Below are 24,210 nucleotides of genomic sequence, written 5' to 3' on the forward strand. Positions count from 1 at the left end.
ACAAGATGGCTACAACATTAATATTATCAACATGTCTGTTTTACAAATGAAGACACTAAGGTTCAATTAAACAACCTTCTGAAAACTATACAAGTAGTGCAGATAAGACTTGAACACAAGATTTCTAATTCAAAATCCCTAATTCCCTTGACACACCTAACCTCTTACTCCAATTATCACAGGCTTCTCTGCACTGTTCACATCTAACTAGAACCTATATTTGGAGCCAATATTTAACTATTACAGTGTTTCTCAATCTTCTCTCCCTCCAAGGAGCCTTTTCAGACTTGTTTTTCCTAATAAACCCCCTTCTACCAATTAAATACTACACCATCAATACATTATATATCTATGTCTGTATTCTGTGTGTACCAGAACTGGTTTGCCCCAGTGGGAGTGAGAGCACCCATGTTAACAATGCCTAAACCAGAGTAAGTCTTCAATCATTGTCCCACCAGTCATGTGTGACACATGGGCCTTGAGTGACTATTAGACACTCTGAAGGTTATGTTCAAATTTCACAGCACTAAAAGTTTTACAGTTAATGGCATAGCAAACTTTTTGTGTGATGTTCATGAAAGCTTAAATATGCCATTTAGAGTAGCCTTCAAATGTAACAGGACAAGTTAAAATAGGGCTAGACTAATTTTTTTAAATATTTTTAAAATTGGCTTTTATACTCAATCTAGACTTTATTTTATATATACATATATATGAACAGGTATTTGCATTGAAGAATAAACATTAATCTTCATATAATAAAGTGCAGCAATGCATACAATGTATATATCTAACATGGTAATGTGATGTGATTATTGCAAATGTATATTGTTTTAATAATTTTATCTGCCTTTCATAGGCAGTCACAACTGAAGAGTCATAAGAGCCAGATATCAGTCTTATTGTGCCTATTGTGCAATGCAGAGGAAGAGAAGACAGTCCTTGTTTTTTAGTTGTTTTTAATTGTGGGAAGATATACACACAACTTAACATATACTATCATAAACAAATGTAGCTGTATATTTCTGTGGTCTTTAATAGACATTCACATTTTGTGTATCCTTCACCACAATCCATCTCCATTGTTTTTTCATTTTGAAAAATGGAAATTCAAAACTTAATAAACACTAACTCCTCATTCTTCCCTCCCTTGCAGCCCCTGGCAACCACCATTATATTTTCTGCCTTTATGATTTTGGTTATTTCAAGTACCTCATATAAGTGGAATGATATAGCTTTTGTCTTTTTATGCTTTCCTTTCATTTAGCATGCTGTTGTCAAAGTTCATCCATGCTGTACCATGTTGCAGAATTTTCTTTCATTTTAAGGCAGACTATTCCATTTTATGTAAATACCGCATTTTGCTTACCTAGTCTTTCATCAAATGGTACATACTGTCTATTGTGAATAATGCTGCTATGAACACAGGTGTGCAAATCTCTCTTCTAGACCCTGCTTTCAGCGCTTTTGGAAATACATTCAGAAGTGGATTAGCTGAATCACAAAGTAATTCTATTTTTAATTGCGAGGAGAACTGCCATACTCTTTCCCGTAGCATCCGTACTTTGCATTTGCTTCAACGGTGTATAAGATTTGAATTTCTCTATTGGTAATAGGCATCCTAATGGATGTGAGGTGATATTTCATAGTTTTCATTTATATTTCCCAAATGATTAGTGATGTTGAGAATCTTTCCATGTACTTATTGGCCATTTGTATATCATCTTTGGAGAAAAATTTAGTCAAGGCCTTTGCCAATTTTTTTTCCAAGTTGTTTGTTGTTGAATTGTCAGTTGCTTTATATGTGCTAGTTATTAACCCAGTATCACAGAGATAATTTGAAAATATTTTTACCCCATTCTGTGGTATGACCTTTACTCTATGAATAGTATCTCGATACAGTTTTTTAAAATTTTCATGAAGTCCAATTTGTCTTTTTTTCTTTTGCTACCTATTCTTTGGGTGTCATATCCAAGAAATAATTTCCATTTCAATGCTGTGAATCTTCTCTTTTTGTCTGACATTTTTTCTACTAAGAGTTTTCAGTCCATGATACATTTTTTTTTTTTTTTGCATATGATGCTAGGTAAGGATCCAATTTAATATTTTTACACATCAATATCCAATTTTCCCAGCACCAATTGTTGAAAAGAATTTCCCATTTAATGATCTTGGCACCATTGTCAAAATTAATTTGACCATATACACAAGGATTTATGTCTGGGCTATGCCATTGATCTGTATTTCTGTCTTTGTACCAATACCACAGTATCTTGATTATGGTGGATTTGAATTAATTTTTAAAATCCAAAAGGGTTAATTTTAAAAATCAAAAAGGGTAAATTCTCCAGTTTTTATTTTTTCTTTGAAGATTGTTTTGACTTTTCATGCTCCCATGAAATTCCATATGAGTTAGTATGGGTTTTCTATTTCTGTAGAAAATGCCATTGCAATTTTAGTAGAATTGCATTGAAACTGTAGATAGCTTTGGTGGTATTGATATTTTTTATAATACTAAGTATTCTGATCTATGAATATGGGATATGTTTCTACTTATTTGTTTTCTTTAATTTCTTTAACCAGTCTTTTGTAGGTTTTATTGGACAAGTCTTTTATCTCTTTGGCTAAGTTGCTACTAAGTATTTTAGTCTTTTTGATGGAATTGCTTTTGTAACTTTAATTTCAGATTTTTCATTGTGTGTAAAAATGCAACTGATTTTTGTTGACTTTTTATACTCTGCTTTGCTGAATTTAATATTAGTTCTAAAAGTTTTCTGCAAAAATCTTATGTTTTCTACATCCGAGATAATAACATCTGCATATAGATATAATTTTCACTCTTCTTTTCAAGTTAGATGCCTTTTGTTTTTTCTTAGGTTTTATTCATTCTTTTTCTTCAGCTTTTTTTTCTTTCTATACTTCAAACTCAATAATTCCCATTGCCCTAGCTTTTAGTTCACTGATGGCTTTTCTTTGCTTGCAGAAATCAGCCTTTGAATTAATCCCTTATTAAAATTTTCATCTCAGGTATTGTATTTTTCAGCTTCAGAATTACTTCTTGGTTTCTTTTTTAGGCTTTGTCTTTATTGATATTCTCATTTTGTTTACACATAATTTTCTTGAATATCTTCACATTCTCCTTTAGTTCTTTGGATATCTTTAAGATGGTTGTTTTAAGGAGTATATCTAGTAAATCTACCTTCAATCTTTTTCAGAGACACACTGTTGATTCATTTTTTTCTTTTGAATAGGCTATACTTTACCTTTTCTTTGTATGCTCTTGTTTAAAAATTTTTTTGTTGAGCACTGACTATTTAAATCTAATAATATGGTAACTCTTGAAGTCAAATTTCCCTGCCCTTGCCATGTTTGTTGTTTTGATGAGTTTTTTTTTTTTTTGCTTGTTTGTTTGTTTGTTTACATTGCTCTGAGCTTTTCTTTCTTTTTAATTGTTATAGGCTCTCCCTGTTCCAAATGTCAACCTAAAGGATAAACTTAAATCTTCTCAGTCATGGGTCAGCAGTGCCAATCAGCACCAGTCAGCAGGGGGCAATGCCAGAGGTACCAGTCACCAGTGTAACAGCTCTTAGAGGTGCCAGGCATAAGCCAGTGGCAGACAGCTCTTTTATAGGTGGTACCTAGGGAACAGACACCAATACTAGTCAACACCAGTCAACAGGTGATGTCAGAGGTAGGCCTAAAGGTAGGGGAGCAGCCACTAGGCTAGTTTGAAACAGATCAGATGTGAAGGTCTCAGAAATCTACAGAGGTTTGTCTGCGAAGGTCACGAAGTATTGAACAGATGTGTCTGAAATTATCTGATGAATGGGTGACTGATGATTGGTCTCAGGCTGGCTGCTGCCTTGGCTTATATTCCTCAGGATCCTCACCTTTCAGGCCTGATTGGCCCATTTACAATTCCAGTTTTTTGATTGGTGCTGGTCAAACTTGAATCTGATTGACCCATTTATAATTCCTGTGTGCTATTCAAAAGTGGAACCCTGTCCAGTGCATCCATACCCAGTCTGTGCTGAAGTTAGGCAGTATTGTATTAGCACTGGGCTCAGGTCCTGCAGCAGAGCCATGGTGCTGGAATGAGCTTTAGCAGATCAGATGCTCACTGAGCAGCTGGAACATAACTCCAAGTGGCTGGAGTGCAGGCTATCATTTTGAGCTTGCCAGGCTGGCCCTGTGCACCATGGGTCTCTCTCTGCAGCTCAAACTAGTGTCAGCCATCAAAACTAGCTACTAAGCTGATCCTCCTCTTTGGCATCAGGGAGCTGCAGCAGCCCCTATTACAGAAGGGAGGGAAAATGGATACCACCCATTAAATCCTCTAGAAATCACTGCAACTGGAAAGGGGCTTGCAACAGAGCTGGAGGGATGGGGAAGGTAGAAGGATGTACAACAATGAGTGTCCACCTTGTCTGCACCTCAGAAGCAGCAACCAGCAACCAAAGCACATGTTACTTGTAAGAAAAGTCTTTTTACCCGTCCTAGCTAATTCCTGTATGTTTCTTTATAACATTTCACCAGCTGCCTATCATCTGGTCAGAGTTAGGAATCAGTGACTGCTACTGATCTAAGAGCTGAAATTTACTTGTCCAATCTTACCCTTGCAGTTAAGAGTCTTCAATAGATTCCAAATTTCCAAACTATTTAAGACAGAATTTGCCAGTGCAGTTGTTGTCTAGGTGGGGAGTCAGAATCCTGCCACTCCCTACACTATCATCTTCTCAGAGTTCTCTCCTTAGAGTTTTTTTGTTTTTTTGTTTTTGTTTTTTTGCCTTGTTGGTTATTTAAAAATAGCAAATTTAAAATTGATGTTTTTATAAATGGGAATAACTATAACACTAATTTATAATTGTGACTGCTATTTCCAGCAAACTTCTACAATATTGATGAAAGCAGTCTTAGGGAATGTGGGTTTCTGTCACTTAACTATAACTTTCATTTAATTAAAGAACCATATTGGTTGAGATTAATTTCATTGTGTAGAATATGGCAAATCTAATTTAATTTCTAAATAAGCAAAAATGTGCAAAGTTTTCTCCTTTGTTATACCAGATAGCTTGCAACAAAGATTGAAAACTAATTGTGACTCTAACTGAAAAAGGTTGGTTCATAGAGGATGAAGCGGAATAAAGAAGTTACCAACCACAACATACCTAACATGAAAGAAACTTAGGTTATTAACAATTTTTTGTTTTTTTTTTTAAAGATTTATTTATTTATGCATACAAGAACTGGGTTATAGCCCAGAGGTGTGGGGGGGTGTGTGTGTGAGAGGATTCATAGAGACAGAGTGGGGAACAGAACAGGCAGACTGACTGAAATACTGCTGAGGAAAGCAGCGAGGGAGACAGGAGAGGTCTGCTGTGCCATGTGGGCTGTTCCCTGCTGGGGATCGAACTTGTGGCTGCAGATAGCTTCAGAGGTTGGGTCTTAACCCCTTGTACCACCAGGGAGGCCCAGTTATTAACAGTTGTAGGCATTCTGTTTTAAGCAAAAGGAAAATTAAAAAGCCAGTGATCAAAATGTTGGGACTCTCTTAACTGGGTTTCAAGGAACATTTCAACTTTGCACTCTGGTTCTTGGTTCTGCATTCTAAGTGCACCTTCATTTTTAAGAAAAGGCAGTGAGTGCATGTTTGCAGCTGACCAGTTTTATCAGTATGCTTCTCACCAATAGAATTTTGGCAGCCATGGGGGAAATGGGTGAGTCCTCACTTAAGAACTCAGAATAAGACCTAAAAGCAGACATATAGAGATAAATTAAAAAAAAAGGTTTATTTGAAGGAAAATGGGGCTGGGGAAGTGTAGAGGCAGGAAGGGCACAATGCAGGTTCTCTATGATCCTATGCAGACAGGTAAAGGAGAGTCCTGGAGCCCTCGATGGCTTTTTCAGGCTTTTATTGGGCTTACCAGGTACACGGCAGGCAGGGGTGCCGAGAGGCCGGCAGGCCGCCCAGCCCCTGGCGAACCTTCACTCTTTCTGGGCTCTCTGGCATCTCTTGTGGCCTCTGCTTCTCTGCTGGTTCTCTTCTGGTGGTCCGTTTCTTCTCTTTTGTTCTCCTTCTGGTGGTTCTGTTCCGCGATGCTGCCCTTATAAGCCCCATCTTAGCCCAGGTGAACCCACCTACATATGCCCACATCCCACTCCAGGTGCCCTCCATAGGGCATTCATTAAGGACTGAGATCCATCATCAATCCTAATGGCAGGAGGGCAGAAAAGCCTGAGAATCATTTACCCTAAAGGGAGCGAGGGGGGAAGAGAGAAAAAGAGAGTGAGAGAAAAGATTGACTAGTGGATGGGTCCCACCAGTAATACCGTCTGAGCTAAGAAGGTACAAGTCTAAAGTCAAAAGCCAGAAATGCAAGAGAGCCAGAGCCCACATATGTCCACTTATATTCCAGTTTCCAGTTTAACTCCACCCCTATTTCTCAGCAACCCCCATACAAGAAGTCAATTTCACAGTAACCTTCTGCATCTGAGATCTCTTCGATGTGGAGACAGAGGTGTAATCCATAAAAAATCAGGGTGGGGGCCTCCCCGGTGGCGCAACGGTTGAGCGCTGGGTTGCGAAGCTGCCCGCAGCCTCCACAGCGCTGGTTCAATCCCCGGCCACCGGAGTAGGGTCCCAAATGGTGTGCAGACCTCTCCTGCTGCCCGCTGCTCCCCTCAGCAGTGTACTTCGGTCCTTCTGCCTGCTCTGCTCCCCGCTCTGGCTCCGGTGAATTCTCTCACCCTCCCGCGCTTTTGACTGTACCCAGTGCTTGTATAAATAAATAAATAAATCTTTAAAAAAAAAAATCAGGGGGTAGAGTTCATTCAGGACATCATGCACAGGCTCAGAGTTTGCTCCTTCAACAAAGCCCACAGACTTATGTTCCTTTCATGCCTAGCTCGCAGCATTTCTGCTGAAGATGATTTCTCAAAAACCTAAAAGTCTTCTGTGGATTTCACTATATTAGAAAAGACATATCCATAGATCCCTTCAAAATAACTTCTCTTTGTCTCAGGCTCATGAGAAAATGCCTTTAAATTCCTAGAGGCCTCTGGTTTGATTGAAAAGGTCTTTCAGACACGCCCTTCATCACCTGAAAAGGGACCTTTGTGTTACTGAGTAATCTGAGCTTTTGATCTTTCCTAGGTTTTAGCAAAAGGTTATATGGTCAAATTCTTGACCTTTTCTATCAAACCTGTTTGCCCGACTATGAAATGCTTGATTTTAGTGACTTTTACCATCTGTAGTCAGAATTTTTAAAATCAAGCTCCATTTCCTTTTTATTTAACATTTCTAACATTAATTTTTCTCTCTCTCTTGCATTTTATTATATAAATTGAACGAATAAACCAGGTAGTGCTTTCAAAACTGCTTGAAAAATCTCTTGAACTGTGTCCAAGCCTATTGCTTACAAGTTCTGCTTCCCATATAACTGCAGGGTGAATTTTCATGGAACTTTCTACCAAAAGAATAAGGATCTCCCTTCCTCCAGCTTCCAATACAGTGTTACTCATTTCCTTATGAGTTCTCACCAGCAGTATTCTTAAAATCCAGATTTCTAACTAACAGTCTGATCAAGGTATTTTAGACTTCCTCTGTCATGCTACACAAATTCTTCCGGTCTCCTTACACTATCCAGTTCCAAAGCCACACCCACATATAGATGTCTGTTACAGAAGGACCCACTTTTACCTGTCAGGCTGCCTAAGGAGTAGGGTACTTGCCTTCTAGTTGAAAGCACCAGAGAGCTCTAGGTGTTGTAGGGTAAGGAAAAAATATCAGGCTTTTCTGCCCTCCACCGTTAGGATAGATGACGGAACCCTGAGGTCCTGAATGCGTGCCTGATGGCGGGCCTGATGGCGGGCACCTGGAGTAGGATGTGGACATGCGTAAGTGGGTACACCTGAGCTAAGAGACTGGTTTATAAGGGTGGCGCAGCAGAGTGCAGGGTGGTGGTGCGGTGTCGAAGGTGGAGGAGTGCAGTGGAGTGTACGGAGGAGATCGGCGACTACAAACAACGGCGAAGAGCATGTGGCTGCTAGAATCGTTAATAAACCTACCCAGAATGGGTGGGTTGCGTTACAGTGTAGTTGAATCAGACAAGGCTTTTTTAAAGAGACTCATGCACAAGGGAGTCTGTACAGGAAAGGAGAATTTAGCCTAAATCATTGGAGTTAGGAACAGATACTTAAAGGGTAGATACTAAAGGCAGGGAGGAAAGCAATGCCATATTTTGTTCTGGATTGTTGTATGGGCTGGACAGGACACAGTGCAGGTTTTCTGTTCTAGCAGACCGGGTAAAGGAGGAATCAGAGTCCTCAGTGGTTTTTGCAGGTCTTTTATTGGGATTACCAGGTACACGGCAGGCAGGGGGGCCGGGAGGCTGGCAGGCCTCCCAGCCCTCAGCAAGTCTTCACTCTATCTGGGTTCTCCTGTGTTCTCTGCTTCTCTCTTGGCTTCTGTTCGTTCTTGGCTTCTCCTGCTGGTGTCCCCGTGATGCCGCCCTTAAAAGCTGAGTCAAATCCCATCTACCTATGCCCACACCCTACTCCAGATGCCCGCCATCAGGTATGCATTCAGGACCGCAGGGTTCTGTCATCTATACTGATGGCAGGAGGGCAGAAAAGCCTGATACCTTTTACCTTACCCTACAGTCCACCCCCTCAGGGTTTTCTGCCATATAGTCTTCATATATACAATTTTCTTAGCAAACATAAATGATGCAGCCATGGCCCACAAAAGCAAATACATCACAATATAACAACAAAATACAACAGAACACAAATAAGTCCAGACAGGGCCCCAACCTAGTGGCAAAAGACAATTATTGGTACCAGCAGATGAGCCACCAAATCTGCTGCCGAAGGCACTGCTCATACGAGAAAGGGGAATCACTTACGGTATCTACTGTAACATACCAGGAGCCGTCAGGCTTCCTGGCCTTCCCTGGCTGTAGTCTCGGCTACAAGCCACACACAGCATCCACCCCCAGGATGCGCTCACTCTGGGATTGGTGATTCTATTCAGTTGGGGGTAATCGCCAACCCTCAGGATTTCTGTCTGCATCGCTCCAACTTTCGGCCTTCATAGCCACCAATGCGACTTGCAAACCCCTGCACTTAGGCCAACCCACTGCACAAGTACATGGGTCGGGGATCCTTGGATACAAACTCTACATTCAGCTTGGGCTCCACCCCAAACCACGTTCCCCACCCATCCCCCAAGGACAGGTTCCTCAGCTCCTCACCCTCACTCGACAACGAGCAGGGCATCACCCACAGGTGATTTTATGAGACTCACTGTCCTTCTTCAGCTTACTTAGTGCTTAACAGCCGCTCAAGGCTTCCCAAACTTAGCATCAGTAACAGCTTTTGCCTTCTCAGTTGGCTTTTCTCCCTGCCTAGCTGCTGGGCATACACAGGCTGCTTTTGGCTATCAAGGCCCACTGGCCACCCCCAGATTCCCATCTCTGGGGGTGTACAAACAATAGCATCCTCCCCCAGGGTCCCAAAAACAACTTTCCAAAGTTCCTCCACCTTCTGGCAGGATTGTCAGTCCAAGTCCAATAGGCCTCTCCCTGCCATCAGCACTGGCGAGCTCCGAATTGTGGTCCTCTTTCGCCGATGATTCTTGCTGCCTCAGGGGTCGTTGGCTGGTCCTCTCGGGCGTCTCCTTCACGCGAGGTCTCGTCCTGCAGCTCCCAGACCTTTTTCCCTCTCCTGTGCCACCATGACGCCTCCAGCATCATCATAGGGAAACACAGTCTGTTACTCCCTAGTCCCACCAGGTTTTCGGAGGGCTCCATACCTGTCTGCATGGATCATCTTGCCGACTTATGCCAACTGTAAAGGGCTGGACAGGACACAGTGCAGGTTTTCTGATCCAGCAGACCGGGTAAAGGAGGAATCAGAGTCCTCAGTGGTTTTTGCAGGTCTTTTATTGGGATTACCAGGTACACAGCCCCCAGCAAGTCTTCACTCTATCTGGGCTCTCTTCTCTGCTTCTCTCTCGGCTTCTGTTCATTCTTGGCTTCTCCTGCTGGCATCCCCGTGATGCCGCCCTTAAAAGCCCAGTCAAATCCCATCTACCTATGCCCACACCCTACTCCAGGTGCCCGCCATCAGGCATGCATTCAGGACCACAGGGTTCCGTCATCTATCCTAGTGGCGGGAGGGCAGAAAAGCATGATACCTTTTACCTTACCCTACAATTGTACTACACCTGGGCATGGGTAGATGGGTTACATTGCAACTGGGCATGTGGGCATATGGGCTCTTAATCTCCTTCTAGGCAATTATGAGGTAATTATCAATCGGGCTCTCATGGAGCCTCATGGTGAGCCAGTCGGGTGGGCCAAATTGTTTGGACAGGGCTTGCCAGTCTGTAATTTCGTTCACCTGTTCAAACAGAACATGGGGCAGCTCTTATCCTACCAGCTTGCAATTTCTTTTACCTAGGCTGTCTCAAAACTATGAATTAGTTCTCAATTAGTTGTATGACAAATCACAAATTTAGTGGCTTAAAATAATAAGAATTGGTTCTCCTGGTATCCATGCATCAGAAGGCCAGGTGTAATTTAGCTAGATCCTCTCCTCTTGGTCTCATAAAGCTGAAATCAAGGTGTCATCTGGGCTGTATTTTCAGAAGCATGGGAAAGAATCTGACTCCAGGCTCTTGACAGAAGTTTTCAGAACTACTATCCTTGCAGCAGCATGTCTAAGGAACCCGACTTCTTACTGTCTGTGAGCTAGAGGCCTGGAGGTCACATTAGTTACCTGCCACGTGGTTCTCTCAGGCTATCTCTGAAGAAGGCAGCTTATCTCTGCAGGCCTTAGTCTGGTCTGCTAAGACTGAGTTTCAAGTAAAGTAACATAATCATAGAAGTGACATCACATCACCTTTGTCATATACTGTTGGTCAGCAGCAAGTCATAGGTTCTGTTGACACCCGAGGGAAATACAGGATATGACTCACTGGAAGTCACCTTAAGGTGTATATCCCACCAATAAAGTACTAGACTGAATAATGTCTCCTAGAAGTATGTTATAATCCTTGAAATCTGTAAATGTGACCTATTTGAGGGGGGAAGGTGATATTGGAGATGTAATTAAAACAGATGTTGAGATAAGGAAATTATCCTGGATTATCTGGTTGGGCACTTAATGCAATTACATATATTCTTACACTTGATCTTAGCCAAAAGGCCGAGAAGCGATACATATATTCTTATAAAGAGGAGGCCTAGAGAGGTAGAGCACATACACAGAGGGAAAGGCCATGTGAGAACAGACCAGAGAGAAGTTTGAAGATGCTGGCCTTGGCTGAAGATTAAAGTAATGGAGCCACAGCCGAGAATGCTGCCAGCCAGGGAACTAGAAGAGGCAAAGCACAGGATCTCAACGAGAGCCTCGGTAGGGAGTGTGGGCCTCCTGTTATCTGGATTTCTGCCCAGTGATAATTTTATAATTCTGGGCTCCAAAACTGTGTGAATAAATTTCTGTTTTAAGCCACCATATTTGTGGTAATTTGTTATATAGCACCCACATGAAACTAATACAGATGGGTATTAAATGATACCTCAATGTTACTTTTTTAATGTATTTCACTGGTTACTAAGTGAAGTGACTTTTCATAAGATTCATCACCATGTAGATATTATCTTCTGAGTTTTCCAACTTAAGTCTTTTGTCTTTCTTTTATTCATATTTTTATTGATTTATAGGATTTTCCCCATAATTCTCCTGCTAATCCATTGTCAATTTTATATGTTACTGAAGAAGATACTTATATTCTTCCAAACTGAAGCTTTCTGCATTGCTGTGGGGGAGAATCAGGTGTACGCCAGGAGCATGGGGGTGAAAGAATTAACCAGAGACCAAGTAGAGAACAGGATGGTTAGATTTATTGAAATGCACTACTAAAAGAGGCAGTAAGACAGGAGGGGTCTGCTGCACAGGCAGTGAGGGTCCCAAGGCTCCATACTCCAGGCATCACTGATTGGTTAGGATGACTAATCTTGGGTGTGTCCTGACTGCTGATCTGAATTACCATAAAGGATCCTTAGCACTTTGTATCATGACCTTAATGTCCAGTTCCCATGGCAATTCCATCTACTCCATTTATCCATTCAAGCCTCCCAGTTGCCTGTTGGGTAAGAAATGGGGGGATGGGTTTTTAAATTCAGCAATGATACCATGATATATATTACTTATGGTATCTTCTGTTCATTTTTAAACAGTATTTGCTTCCCCTCACCCCCTAAGATGTAGTCCCCATAGAATTTCCTTCCCCAATGCACCGGTGCACCATCACCTCAGTCCCCTGTGCTCCTCCCCACTTCTCTCTTCCCTCTCCAGGAGGAGATATTTAAAGACTAGATCCTTGAGGTAGAGGAGAGCAGCAGCATAGCTTGTTCTGGGCATGTGCAAAGGGATTACACTTCAAGTGTGCATGAGACTCTTGTTTGTCTCCTTCTAGGAAACTGAGATAATCATCAGTCAGGATCTGACACCTTTGTCTCTCATGGGGCCTCCAAGTCAGTTTGGTGGGTCAAATTATTTGTATAGGGATGCCAGTCCATGAATTAGTCCACCTGTTCAAACAGGGCATGAGAAACTCTAACCCTGCCTCACTGCAATTTCCTTTACCTAGACTATCTTAGTAACACTAGTTCTTTTTTACTTTTTCTTTTATTTATATGTTACCATGTGTGTTAATAGTTTCTAAAATATACAGAATATTAGGTGCGCCTATGTTAATCTACACATTCTTCAGATACTTTTCTTATTCAGCACTAGCTCTTGATTTATATCCTTGGAACTTGCCAATTGTTGCGACAATATCCTATGTGTGCCCATGAAGCTTGTTGAAAATCCTGTGTGTCCTTGTAAGAAAGCTAATCAATCATTTACGACATTTCAAAATACAAACCTGACATTTAAAAAAAATATGTGCTAGGAATTTTACTTTTAGGAAGTAATTCCTCTTAATTTTTCTCCTTATTTCTAGTGTGCCTCCTGGACTTGAAGGTATGAAAGAACAAAATCTCTGCAACAAGATAATGGCTATAATATTAGAAAACAGTAATACCTTGTTTGAAGTAGAGTGTACAGAAAATGATAACCAGAGGTGTGAAAATCTGGCAAGACTTATCATAGTAAAAGTAAGTAATTTTGGTGCTTAGTTTTCAGTATTGCTGTATTTTTAATGGAATATATTTCTTTTAAATTATTCTTTGTAATAAAATCCCTTATGGGTTTAACTTCAGATTATCTATTCCTATGTTTGCTGAATTCTTTTTTATGAAATCTTTTCTCTGTTCCAGTCTATTAGGCTGATGTATATGTTTCTAAGATTAGAGCGTAATTGCGAATTGAAGTTTTCTTACTGCTATAAAATCTCAGAAGCATTTCTGTGAACCAAATGCTCGGGTGGATTGGCCACACCTCCACTTATGGAAGAAGCCCAAGTCACAGCAGGGATGCATGCTTAGGGCTGTGTTAGGAATACTAGCTTACTGACTGCACTGCAGCTTCCTGATGCTTTTACTGTGTCTTTGTCTCTCTTACATCTGGTATATTTCCAAGGACCATGTCAGATTTTAATTCCTGTATATAGTTTTTAATAACTGTTACATGTATTTTTTTTTAGTAACATATGTATTTTGTTTTGTTTCTGGTTTTTGTTTTTTTTTTTTTACTTGTTTGCTTCTTTTTCCATTTTTTGTTTGTTGGTTTTTATCTTGTCATTACAGAAGAGGTATTTTTAACATATTTATTTTTGCACAGAAGAACTGGGGTATAGGCCAAAGGGGGGCGATGAGAGGATTCACCAGAGACAGAGTGGGGAGCAGAACAGGTGAACCTACTGAAATACACTGCTGAGGGGAGCAGCAGGTGAGACAGGTGAGGTCTGCTGTTCCATGTGGGTTCGCCTGGCCAGAAATCAAACTCAGGCTGTGGAGGGCTATAGCAGTGGTAGTACTGAGTCTTAACCCCCAGGCCACTGAGGAGGCCCCAAGAAGAGTATTTTAAAGAGTATTTAAAAACCTATAAAGGAATCCTATTTAAATATTATACATAATTATACATGGGCTGATGATATATAGTGCATCCCTCATATATTAGGTAAAAAGCACATTGGTCTTTAAAGACATACAATTGAGAGTCACATCATACAATCCAAATCCTCCAGATGTAGGAAAGGAATCTTATTTCTTTCTCACTTATACTGAAATAAATCCTGATAGAACTGATATGGGTGGGGTGTCCCTTCAGGAGGTTTCCTGAGACTATCAAAATTTGCAGTCTCTAGGGTATACTCTTATTTATTGATGTTGTTACAGGGCAACCCCAGTATTAAAAGGGTTGCCTGACTGTGGGTCCTCACCCATGCGAATCCCAATGGCATGCTGAGAGCTGGTGGGGAGCCACGAGCCATGAAGCCAAGAGAGCCCCACAAGGCCCACATGTCTAATTTTATACTAAACCTGGCTGCTTAACTCCATCCTCAGGTGGTCCCAGCAACCCTCTCTTTGGTGATGATGGGATTTGTCTTTCCCAATGTCTTGATGGCTTTGGTCTGGAGTGGGGATAGAGTCCGCAAAGCCTTATGGAATTAGCTCAGGATATCCTTTCCCCCTAACAATTCCCCCCTTTCACTTTTTGCCACCATTTCCATGGTGATGAAGATCAAATATATGGATGCTGGATACAGTCTCAGATGAAAATTTTTCAGGTTCCGGTGTGAAAGAAAACCAGTCTTTCCTGGTATTGTCCATTGTGGAAAGCAAAAGTCCTCCATTCCTGGAAAAACAGTTCATCAGTCCAAGCAAAAAAAAAAAAAAAAAAAAAAACATGTAGAGGCATTAGCCAAAACAAGACAGCAAATATGTCAAAATCACAGGAAAAAAGTCTTAAAATTGGTTCAACTTATGTAAAAACAAATTCTCGCAACCTTGAGCCCAAATTGTTTCAGCAGCATAGCAAAAGTTTGCAAACTAAATCTACTTTTAAACCATATTATCCATTTTTTTGGGGGGGGGGCCTCCCTGGTGGCGCAGCGGTTGAGCGCTGGGTTGCGAAGCTGCGGCTGCTCCCCAGCCACCAGAGGAGGGTCCCACATGGTGCGCAGACCTCTCCTGCCACCCGCTACTCCCCTCAGCAGTGTACTTCATCAGTCTGCCTGCTCTGCTGCCCACTTTGGCTCTGGTGAATTCTCTCACCCTCCCGTGCTTCTGACTGTACCCAGTGCTTGTATAAATAAATAAATAAATCTTAAAAAAAAAAGAAACTTAAAAAAAATAAATAAAAAATAAACCATATTACCCATTTTTGCATAAAATCATAGGACTGAATAACTAAACGATTTAGCTGGCTTTGTTGGAATACTCCATATAGGATCAGAGCAAACTCTTGATATCTGGTCCATGTAGGCTTCAAGAAGAAAGTTGGTCTCAGACTCCACCTGAGCTTTCAGCTTCTTGAGGGTACCAGGACTTTTTTGTTGGTTGGATTGTCCAGTCCTGCCAATGGAGGCAAGCTTCCTCACCTTCTTTAGAGGTCTCTGGAACACTATGAACAAAGCAACAGGTTCTCCTCTCCTTGGTTCAGCTCTGTTTCAACTTCCTGGAAGAACTCCACTCAAAGCCACACAATGAAACTCATGTCCAATTTTTTTTTTAGTTTAAGCAGACAAAATCCCTATGGAAGTTATGCAAAAACAGACTCTGAGATAAGTAGTAAAAGATTACGCCACTATTTTTATGCTGTGTTGGTATCAAGGGGAGAGAAAATGCAAGCACAAGTTAGCTTTGCTGGAAAAAAAACACAACCTTGCTGCAGATCCTGGTCACTCAAAACAAGAAAACTGTGGATTCAGAACAAAATGCAAAAAAAAATTACCAGTATTATGTCAAAGAAAACTTAATAAAAATCAGGTGTGTCTCTAACAGTCTATTCAGTCCTTTGTAGGAAATTTTTTTTTTAACCCATCTAAAGTTCCATCAATAGGAATCTGTTGAGGCCTTTCCCCCCTATTTTCTCCAGAAACAATTTCTGTAGATATCAAACAATTGAAGTATACAATACTACAAGGGGAAAATCACCATTGACAGTTTACATACATACCAGGTACTAAGAGGTTTTAACACTTCGTAGGTATTTTTTTTTTAACCCATCAAAAATTCCATCAATAGGAATCTGTTGGGGCCTTTCCCCCCTGTTTTCTCCAGGAACAATTTCTGTAGCTATCAAACAATTGAAGTATTAATTGTTAGGGGGAAAAGATGTCCTGAGCTAATTCCATACAGGCTTTGCGGGCTCTATCCCCACTCCGGACCAAAGCCATCAAGACATTGGGAAAGACAAATCCCATCATCACCAAAGGGAGGGTTGCTGGGACGACCTGAGGGTGGAGTTAAGCAGCCAGGTTTGGTATAAAACCAGACATGTGGGCCTTGGGAGGGGGGCTCTCTTGGCGTCACGGCTCATGGCTCCCCACCAGCTCTCAGTGTGCCATTGGGATTCCAGGTCAGCAGAACAGGTAGGACACATTTATGACTTTATTTCCCTCTTTTCTCCCTGAGTTGTACATTTCCTCATTTTCCCTTCCCTTGTAAACAAAGCTTTTATTAACTTTTTGTGTTCCTGCAGTTGAGTATTAATGAGTCCCTTTTAAGCATGCGGGTGAGGACCCACAGTCAGGCAACCCATTTTATATTGGGGTTGCCCTGTAACAATATGGCAATGAATGATAAAACTAGAGTCACTTGGTTTGGTCACTGAAGGGGTTTTTTCATTTCTTCTTCCAGTTGAGACCATGACTTTGAAGAAAATGTGTATTAAGTAGCATACTACCAAAACAGAAAAGGAATCCCAGAATTAGGTTTTCTTAACTAGGGCTTATGTTGTTTATGCAACAGACTCCTAGAAGGAATGGAGTACATCCAAAAGGAATATATTAGCAGTAATCTTACCAAGCAGATAAAGAGAACTTTAAGCTAAATTTAAAGGGAAGAACAATGCTTAGTTATAACAAAAATATCAAGTGTAACCTAAAATGGAAGTAACACTATAGCTGAGAAAATGTCAGTGATTCTCAGGAGAACATAAGAAAAAGGATTGAATGAAGTTTCTCATGATATCCTTGTGGGCTAAATGAAGATTTGGGGTCCAAACAAATACAAGCTTGGTTATTTTTGGATGTTAACTTCAGGCATGGTCTCTCTCTCTACATTTACTTGTGTCATTTTCAGTATTGTAATCATTGAGTTGAGTGAGCACTTAGCACATTTGAAAGTGAAATGAAGCTGGGAGAATAGGTCAATAATTGAATGAATGGATATGCAGACCAACAACATGTCCAGAATGTATATAAGCCAGTTTGTTCTTCTTCCTTGTTTCCTTCCTTCTTCCTTGTATAAGAAAATAATCCAGTTTTATTTGGGCCTGCAGCAATGTGCAGATATCAGGGGCCCCTCCCTCAGCCCCAAGGGATGGATGGATCACAAATGGCCTTTAATACCATCCTCTTTAGCCAGTAATAGTGACAGCCAGTTGGCTATGACCGTTCTAGTCAGGAAAAGTATGTTTGGGAGCAGTTAAGATCTTCATCCCTGATTATAAAAAGAGAATAATTTAGGAGATGAGAGCTTTGTAGTCTGTGGATGGAGCTGGTTATGGTAATTGACTAGAAAAGTGCCCCAGGGAAACTCCCTGCGATGAAGAGAATATTCTATATCTGAATAGGGACTTAGGTTATATGCCAAGTGTGCATTTGTGAAACTCATTCAATTGTATGCTTAGGATTTACCCATTTTACTATATGTAAATTATTTTTAAAATTTTAGAAATAGAAATATATATATATAATACAAATAAATAAATAAAAATATAAGTAAAAAAATAGGTAAAAAGAGAGAGACATAGCAGGTCTGAGTCACAGTGCCTTCCTCTCCTGTTCTGTTCCCATCTGAAGGTATCAGCCATGCATGAAGCTCTTGACACCATCTTTTGCCCTTGATGAATATATCACTGACTCAGTGAGGTTAGCAGCTAAAGGAGTAAGACGGAGTTCCTCATCATTGCTAATCTGCTGAACTAACCCGGAACATACATACATACCTCTGGACCTCTAGTTCAGTGAAAGAAATAATCATCCTTATTGTATAAACTACTTTTAATGGAACATTTTGCTTCTTGTACCAGAAGCATCATAACTGACACGGTCAATGTCATTGGAAAGTCCTGTACTAGGACTTATATTCATACATGATTTGCACAGGTATAGCCAAGAGCAGAGCAAAATTAATAATAAAGTTGAAAATAATCCACAGATTTTAGTTCATCTCTGGCATATTATGAGTATGAGATATCACTATCATGTGATTATGAAAAACAGACATTTAGTCATTGAATAAAGACGGTGCATTTCCCCGCCTGTGGTCTAGGCAGTATCTACAGTATTACATCTGACCTGAGTACTGTGTTCCAACTCTGCTGACAATCACTGCTAGTTCTCACTTACTCTCTCTAAATAACTATTTGCTGGGTAAATGCCTTACTCGGGTTACCAAACTGCTGATGATTTCTGAATAATTACTCTTGCCCCAATAGAGTTATTTTCCCACTGAGTGTAAAAAGTCATGCTGGTGCCTTGAATTTCTTACACCCACAAATCATCTCTAAAACATTGTCTATGTTAAAGCTATAAGAAGATATCTTCTCCCATCTGTGAGAAAGGCACAATCTTAAAAAAAAAAAAAAAAAAGGCCCATATTAAAAAAAAAGTACTAGAGAGTGTGTGGAAAAAGAAGCTGGTTATGCCATCAGTGGGAATGTAAAGTATAGTAGCCATTACAGAAAGCGATTTGGATTTACCTTAAGTAACTAAAAATGGAAATACTATATGAACTAGCAGATCACTGTTGAGGGCATCAATCCAAAGAACTGTATGTTTTATGCTGTTTCTTGCAGTGCTGTTTATAATAGTTAAGAAATGGAAACAACCTAAGTACCTACTGGTAGTGGATTAGAGTAAGAAGATGTAGTTTGTCCACAAAATAGACATTATTCAGCCAGAAGGAAAGAAGAAATGCTGCCATTTAAAGCAAAATTGAAGATGTTCAAGAGGATTATGGTGTCGTTAAAGCAAGTTGGAATGATGGAGACAAATATTTGATATTTACATAGCCAATGATTTGACAAAGTAAAATACGAAAACCAGTGGACATTAATAAAGTGAGGTATCTGAGGTTAAGAGGGAGGAGGAGAATGGTGGGAGAAAGGACATATTAAGGTATATAAGGGATGGCAGTAGGGAAAAAGGATCCAGATGATTATCATTTTACTCCAATAAATATCTTAAGTCTGTCTTTGTATTAGGCAGTGTTGCCATTGTCATTATATCTTTGGGAATTTCTTTTGGAATTATCTTCCAAACACATTTATGTGTCACATTTTCCTGTAATATATCAGACTGGAAAATCTTTGTACTTTAATGCTGTAATTGATTATAGAAAATGATCAGTAGTCATTTTGAACCATGGCAGATAACAAAGTTGGTGAGTAATGATTAAATATTAACTTTGGGGTTTAAAATTGAAATCTGGCTAAAAAATAATTATGCTGATGTTCTTGTGACTCTAAAGCAGATTCTCAGAACAGTTATTTTGAAATACTCTGAGCAAAAGCAAAATATTAGATTAGCATCCTACAGTGATTAGTTTGAGTGATATGCTCACTTATCAATATATGTTATAGCAAGTTTGATTACAAAGTTCAGTGTTATTTCTGTATAATCAATCATTTAACATCAGTTATGATGTATCACATAAACTTTCTAAAGCATTCCTTATATCTTTTTCATACTCAACAACATTGCATGTGTCTCCATGTTTCATTCAGAGCTACAGTCTAAACATATTAACCTCAACCAATGTTAGTTTAGTTCCTTTCTTATTTAATGCCTACTCTAATACAAAACTCTGGACTGATTGCTAGGACTCTGCAGAAAATAAGTAAAATGTGTCCAGTCTCTGAGGAATTTACAGTCTATAAAACAACAACAACAAAGCAAATCAGTGCAGGAACATGGATAAGAAACATAAAAGGACTTTATGGTAGACATTATGCTAAATTTTTCTATAAATATCTTGTTACTTCTCACAGTATCCCTGTGAAGTAGGTGATCTTAATTCTAATTTGCAAATGAGGAACTTAATTCTAAATTGCAAATTCTAATTTATAAGGAGTACATTATTCAAGATCACACAATAGGAAATGACAGTATTAGATTCTGAAGTCAAGAAAATACTGATATCCAAGCAATTGTAGAAATAATATAAAAATAGAAATAACTAAAATATTAGAGTTCTAAATTAGAATATCAGTGCCATGAACATTTATGTATTTATTCATCCAGTATGTATTGTAGCATTTTGGCATCGGGGAAGTACTTACATGCTATTTTGACTGTAGTCGCAAATACTTTCACTACTGCTAGCTTCTTCGGTAGCCTGTGAAGAATGCTCTAAATTTCTGGGTGTCAGTGGAGAAAGAAATAAAAAAAGTTTTCATTTTTTTATTATCGTTTGCAACTTCATGATTTGGCCATGTAGTCTTTTTGTGTGGGTGAACTTACATAATGAAAATGACTAACTTGTACCTACCAAAATCTGTTACAGTTCTGAGCACCAGTGAACTGAGAGTTATCTCTAAATAAAATTAATTTGCTTTCTTCTTCAGCTCACACCTTTCTTTGAGTAGTGCAATACACCTTTTAGGTTAATTATGAGTTTGAAGGTTAAAAATATTAAATGATGGTTAAGAAAAAAAGATAAAATGATAGAACATAGTTTTCTTGCTCAAACAGGCACTTTCTAGTAGTGGGAACTGATTAGATTATCAATAAGTATGCAGCATTGACTAATAAAAGTTTGTGCTTACTCGGGGTACTTTTATGTCCATAGTTTTTAGGTCATAGTCACATATTTACAATTGAGATGGCTGTTTGTTTCTTCTCCCCAGACATTTTGTTTTGTGGAATGTTTATCAGTTCACTATAAAGTCATGTCTGCTCAGGAAACATTGGAATAGATTGGATATGTCTGCCAATTGTGAAATCCTTCTTTCTTATTATAAAGAATATTTAACAGAAGTTGGACTAGATTGCTTTGCATGTGAATCCATTATTTTGCTATTTAATCTTTAAACTTCTTACAATGAGATGGCAATGCTTAGGAATCTGTGCTTCAGAAGTTGCCTACTTTAAATCATTGTACTTTTGTTAAATACAAACACTCAGTAAATGGCAGACAATTACTTGTATTTGCTTCAGAATTAAATTCTGTTTCCTCCAGTTGGTCTCCTAGGCATAGAAGTTATACTTCTGTGGGCCATAAGTGCTGAGAAAGGAACATTCTTGCAAGAGTACCTCTTAACCAGTGATTAAGAAGTATAAGGGTTTACACTCCCATCACTTGTCCATGGTTAGATGATTCTGGGTGTTTATTTTCTAGTGTTTCTCACAACTTACCCTCAAGGTTAAGCATCAGAACCACTAGTAGCTGTAGTTGCTTAAAGATGACCCCTTGTACAGCTTTCTCCTTCTGCTGTCTCCTCATTTCCCTGCTGAACCACCCAAATAAACTATTTGCCCTCAGCCTCTATGGCAGGGTCTGCTCCTGATTGGGTGGGTGAAGGTCCATGTAGGGGCAGGAATGGCCACAGTGCAGGTTTTCTAGGATCCCATGCAGACCAGGTAAAGGAGGAGTCAGAGTCCTCAGTGGTTTTTGCAGTTCCTTTATTGGAATTTACCCGGTACACAGCAGGCAAGGGTGCTGGGGGGCCGGGAGGTTGGCAGTCTTCCCAGCCCCCAGCAAGTCTTCACTCTATCTGGGCTCTCCGGCATTCTCTGCTTCTCTGCTCTTCCGTTCATTCTGCTGCTTCTCGGCTTCTTTCGGCTTCTCTTCTGGCTTCTGCTGGAGTCCCCGTGATGCCGCCCTTAAAAAGCACAGTCTTAGCCCAGGTGAATCCCATCTACCTATGCCCACACCCTGTTCCAGGTGCCCGCCATCAGGCATGCATTCAGGACCGCAAGGATCCATCATCCATCCTGATGGCGGGAGGGCAGAAAAGCCTGACATTTTTCCTTACCCTACAGTCCAACTAAGACATTTCATATTCTCACACCATGAAGTTCTTGCTCCTTCTCCAGGCTCAGTTAATACCCATCTGCTCTGTTATCTTTGGGTGCTTTCTTCCTTCTACTATTAAATCACATATTCTATCTTGGATAATTTCCTTTCTTTTCTCTTGTACTGCATTATAAGTCAAGGGTTAGAATGATATCTAATTTTTTACTTGTGTAAGTAAAAATAGTAACTCATGCAATCTTATGTCTACCAAAGCACTTATTCTGTTGCCTTATATTTACTCAGAGATTTCCATTGAATTGTGTAATGTATGTCTAAATTAATTTCAGCAGTCACAGTAACTATTATGAACATTAGTAATGTTTTGCATTTCCAGAGTATATAGTAAAATTTTGCTAACAAACTTGCCCAGTTAATTTCTCTGTATTTCCATTAAAGCATGTGGACTACTATCTCTGGCAACTTGAAGACTTCTGGCTAATAGGCTAATTCCTTAATATATGTTAATTGCCAATTTTACTGTGCTAAATAAGGGTTAATGATTGTGTTTGTTTCCAAAACTATTTGCTTGAGGTTTGTGGGGTTTTTTTTTTTTTTTTTAATGGTGCTGATATAGTTAAACAAACAAATGCAAAGCAAATGCAACATTATAGCTATTTCTAGGGAAATGGTGTCAGAATAATTAATACACATTTCTGTAACAAAGACGCTGAATGCTTAGTGACTTAACACAATGTTTTCTTTCTCACTCACTTCACAATCCAATAGGTTGAGCAACCCTCTTTGATTTTGTCCTAGCCATCCTCCAAGATTGCCTCAGCAGGAAAACGAGGGGATGAGAATAACATGGAGTAGTGTTATAACTGCCTCTAGAAGTGGCTTATAATATGACATTGAGCAGATTCAGCCTTTTGGTTCCCAAACTAACTTACAAAGGTGGCTGGAAATGTGATCTTCCTGGTGCCTAGAGAGAGAACATAGAGGACATAAGGAGATGGCATTCTGTATACAAAGAGTTATTTCTGTTATAAGAGCTAAATTAAATTCTTTGGAAAGATTTAATAAAGATTAAAGACTTTATAGTTTCACTCCACATAGGTGGACTGTAGTTTATATAAAGATGTGCAATTCCAACCTATTGGCCATTCCCAAACTAAGACCCATATCAAAAGACTAAAATATTTTTTTAAATTTTAAGTTTACATTATATTTTAATGATTTCCTGTTCTAGATTACTTTTGGGTCACATACCTATAACATTTCCTAATCTAATTAGAGATTCTCCTCAAGTGGCATTATTTTATATATTAAAGTGCCGATTTCTGGAAACACATTGCCAAGTGTCAAATTCCAGCTCTGCCTCTTACTAGGTGTGTGATCTTAGAAGAGCTATTTATCTATTTGTACTTCAGTTTCCCTATTTAAGAAATCTGGATAGTAAAACTACATATCTCATAGCACTATTGTGATGACCAAATGAATAAATGTTTAATAAACAGAAAAATGCTACATATATAGTAAATGCTATATAACTGATAACCCATATGGTTATTATTTTGATTGTCATCATCATCATAGTGAAATGTAGGAAGCAATTTACCTGCATAACCTAATTTCATAGACCATTACAGATTGGTATCGAGAGACCCTCCCCACACCTTAGCTGTGTCTTCCTCCTCAGAAGGTAAAGAAAAACAAAAGGACCCAAGAAACCCTCAGTACCACTGTGGATACCTGTAAACTTCACCACACAGGACCCTTGTTGTCTTTGCTGATACTTAAAATAACTGATGGGCCTTCCCAGAATCAATGCTTCTGTTTGTTTCTAGAACGAGAGCTGCCACTGAACCCTGCTCCCTGCTAAGAGCCATCCTTTAAGGATGAGAAAGAGATAGAAAATTGATGCCAAGCAAAAACTGAGGAAGTTTGTCACTATTAGACCTGCCTTACAAGAAACACTTAAGAGTGTTTTTTCAAATTAAAATAAAATAGGGTAAACAGGAAGGTGAAAGCATAAACATAAGAGTTAAGAGATAAAAATTTGTTAATG

The 24,210-nt window shown here is 39.5% G+C and overlaps 1 protein-coding gene across 1 annotated transcript in view; it reads left to right on the plus strand.

The window, feature by feature from the left end:
- The window catches only part of FAM13A (family with sequence similarity 13 member A), a gene marked incomplete at both ends in the record, with an annotated part of 225,394 nt that overhangs the window by 70,190 nt on the left and 130,994 nt on the right, over positions 1 to 24,210 (plus strand). Inside the window, 1 exon segment of the mRNA XM_084234137.1 lies at positions 13,016 to 13,169. Within this exon segment, the coding sequence (XP_084090263.1) occupies positions 13,016 to 13,169 (154 nt within the window).

Source organism: Talpa europaea (genome assembly GCF_964194135.1).
Source record: "Talpa europaea genome assembly, chromosome: 5".
NCBI lineage: Eukaryota > Metazoa > Chordata > Mammalia > Eulipotyphla > Talpidae > Talpa > Talpa europaea.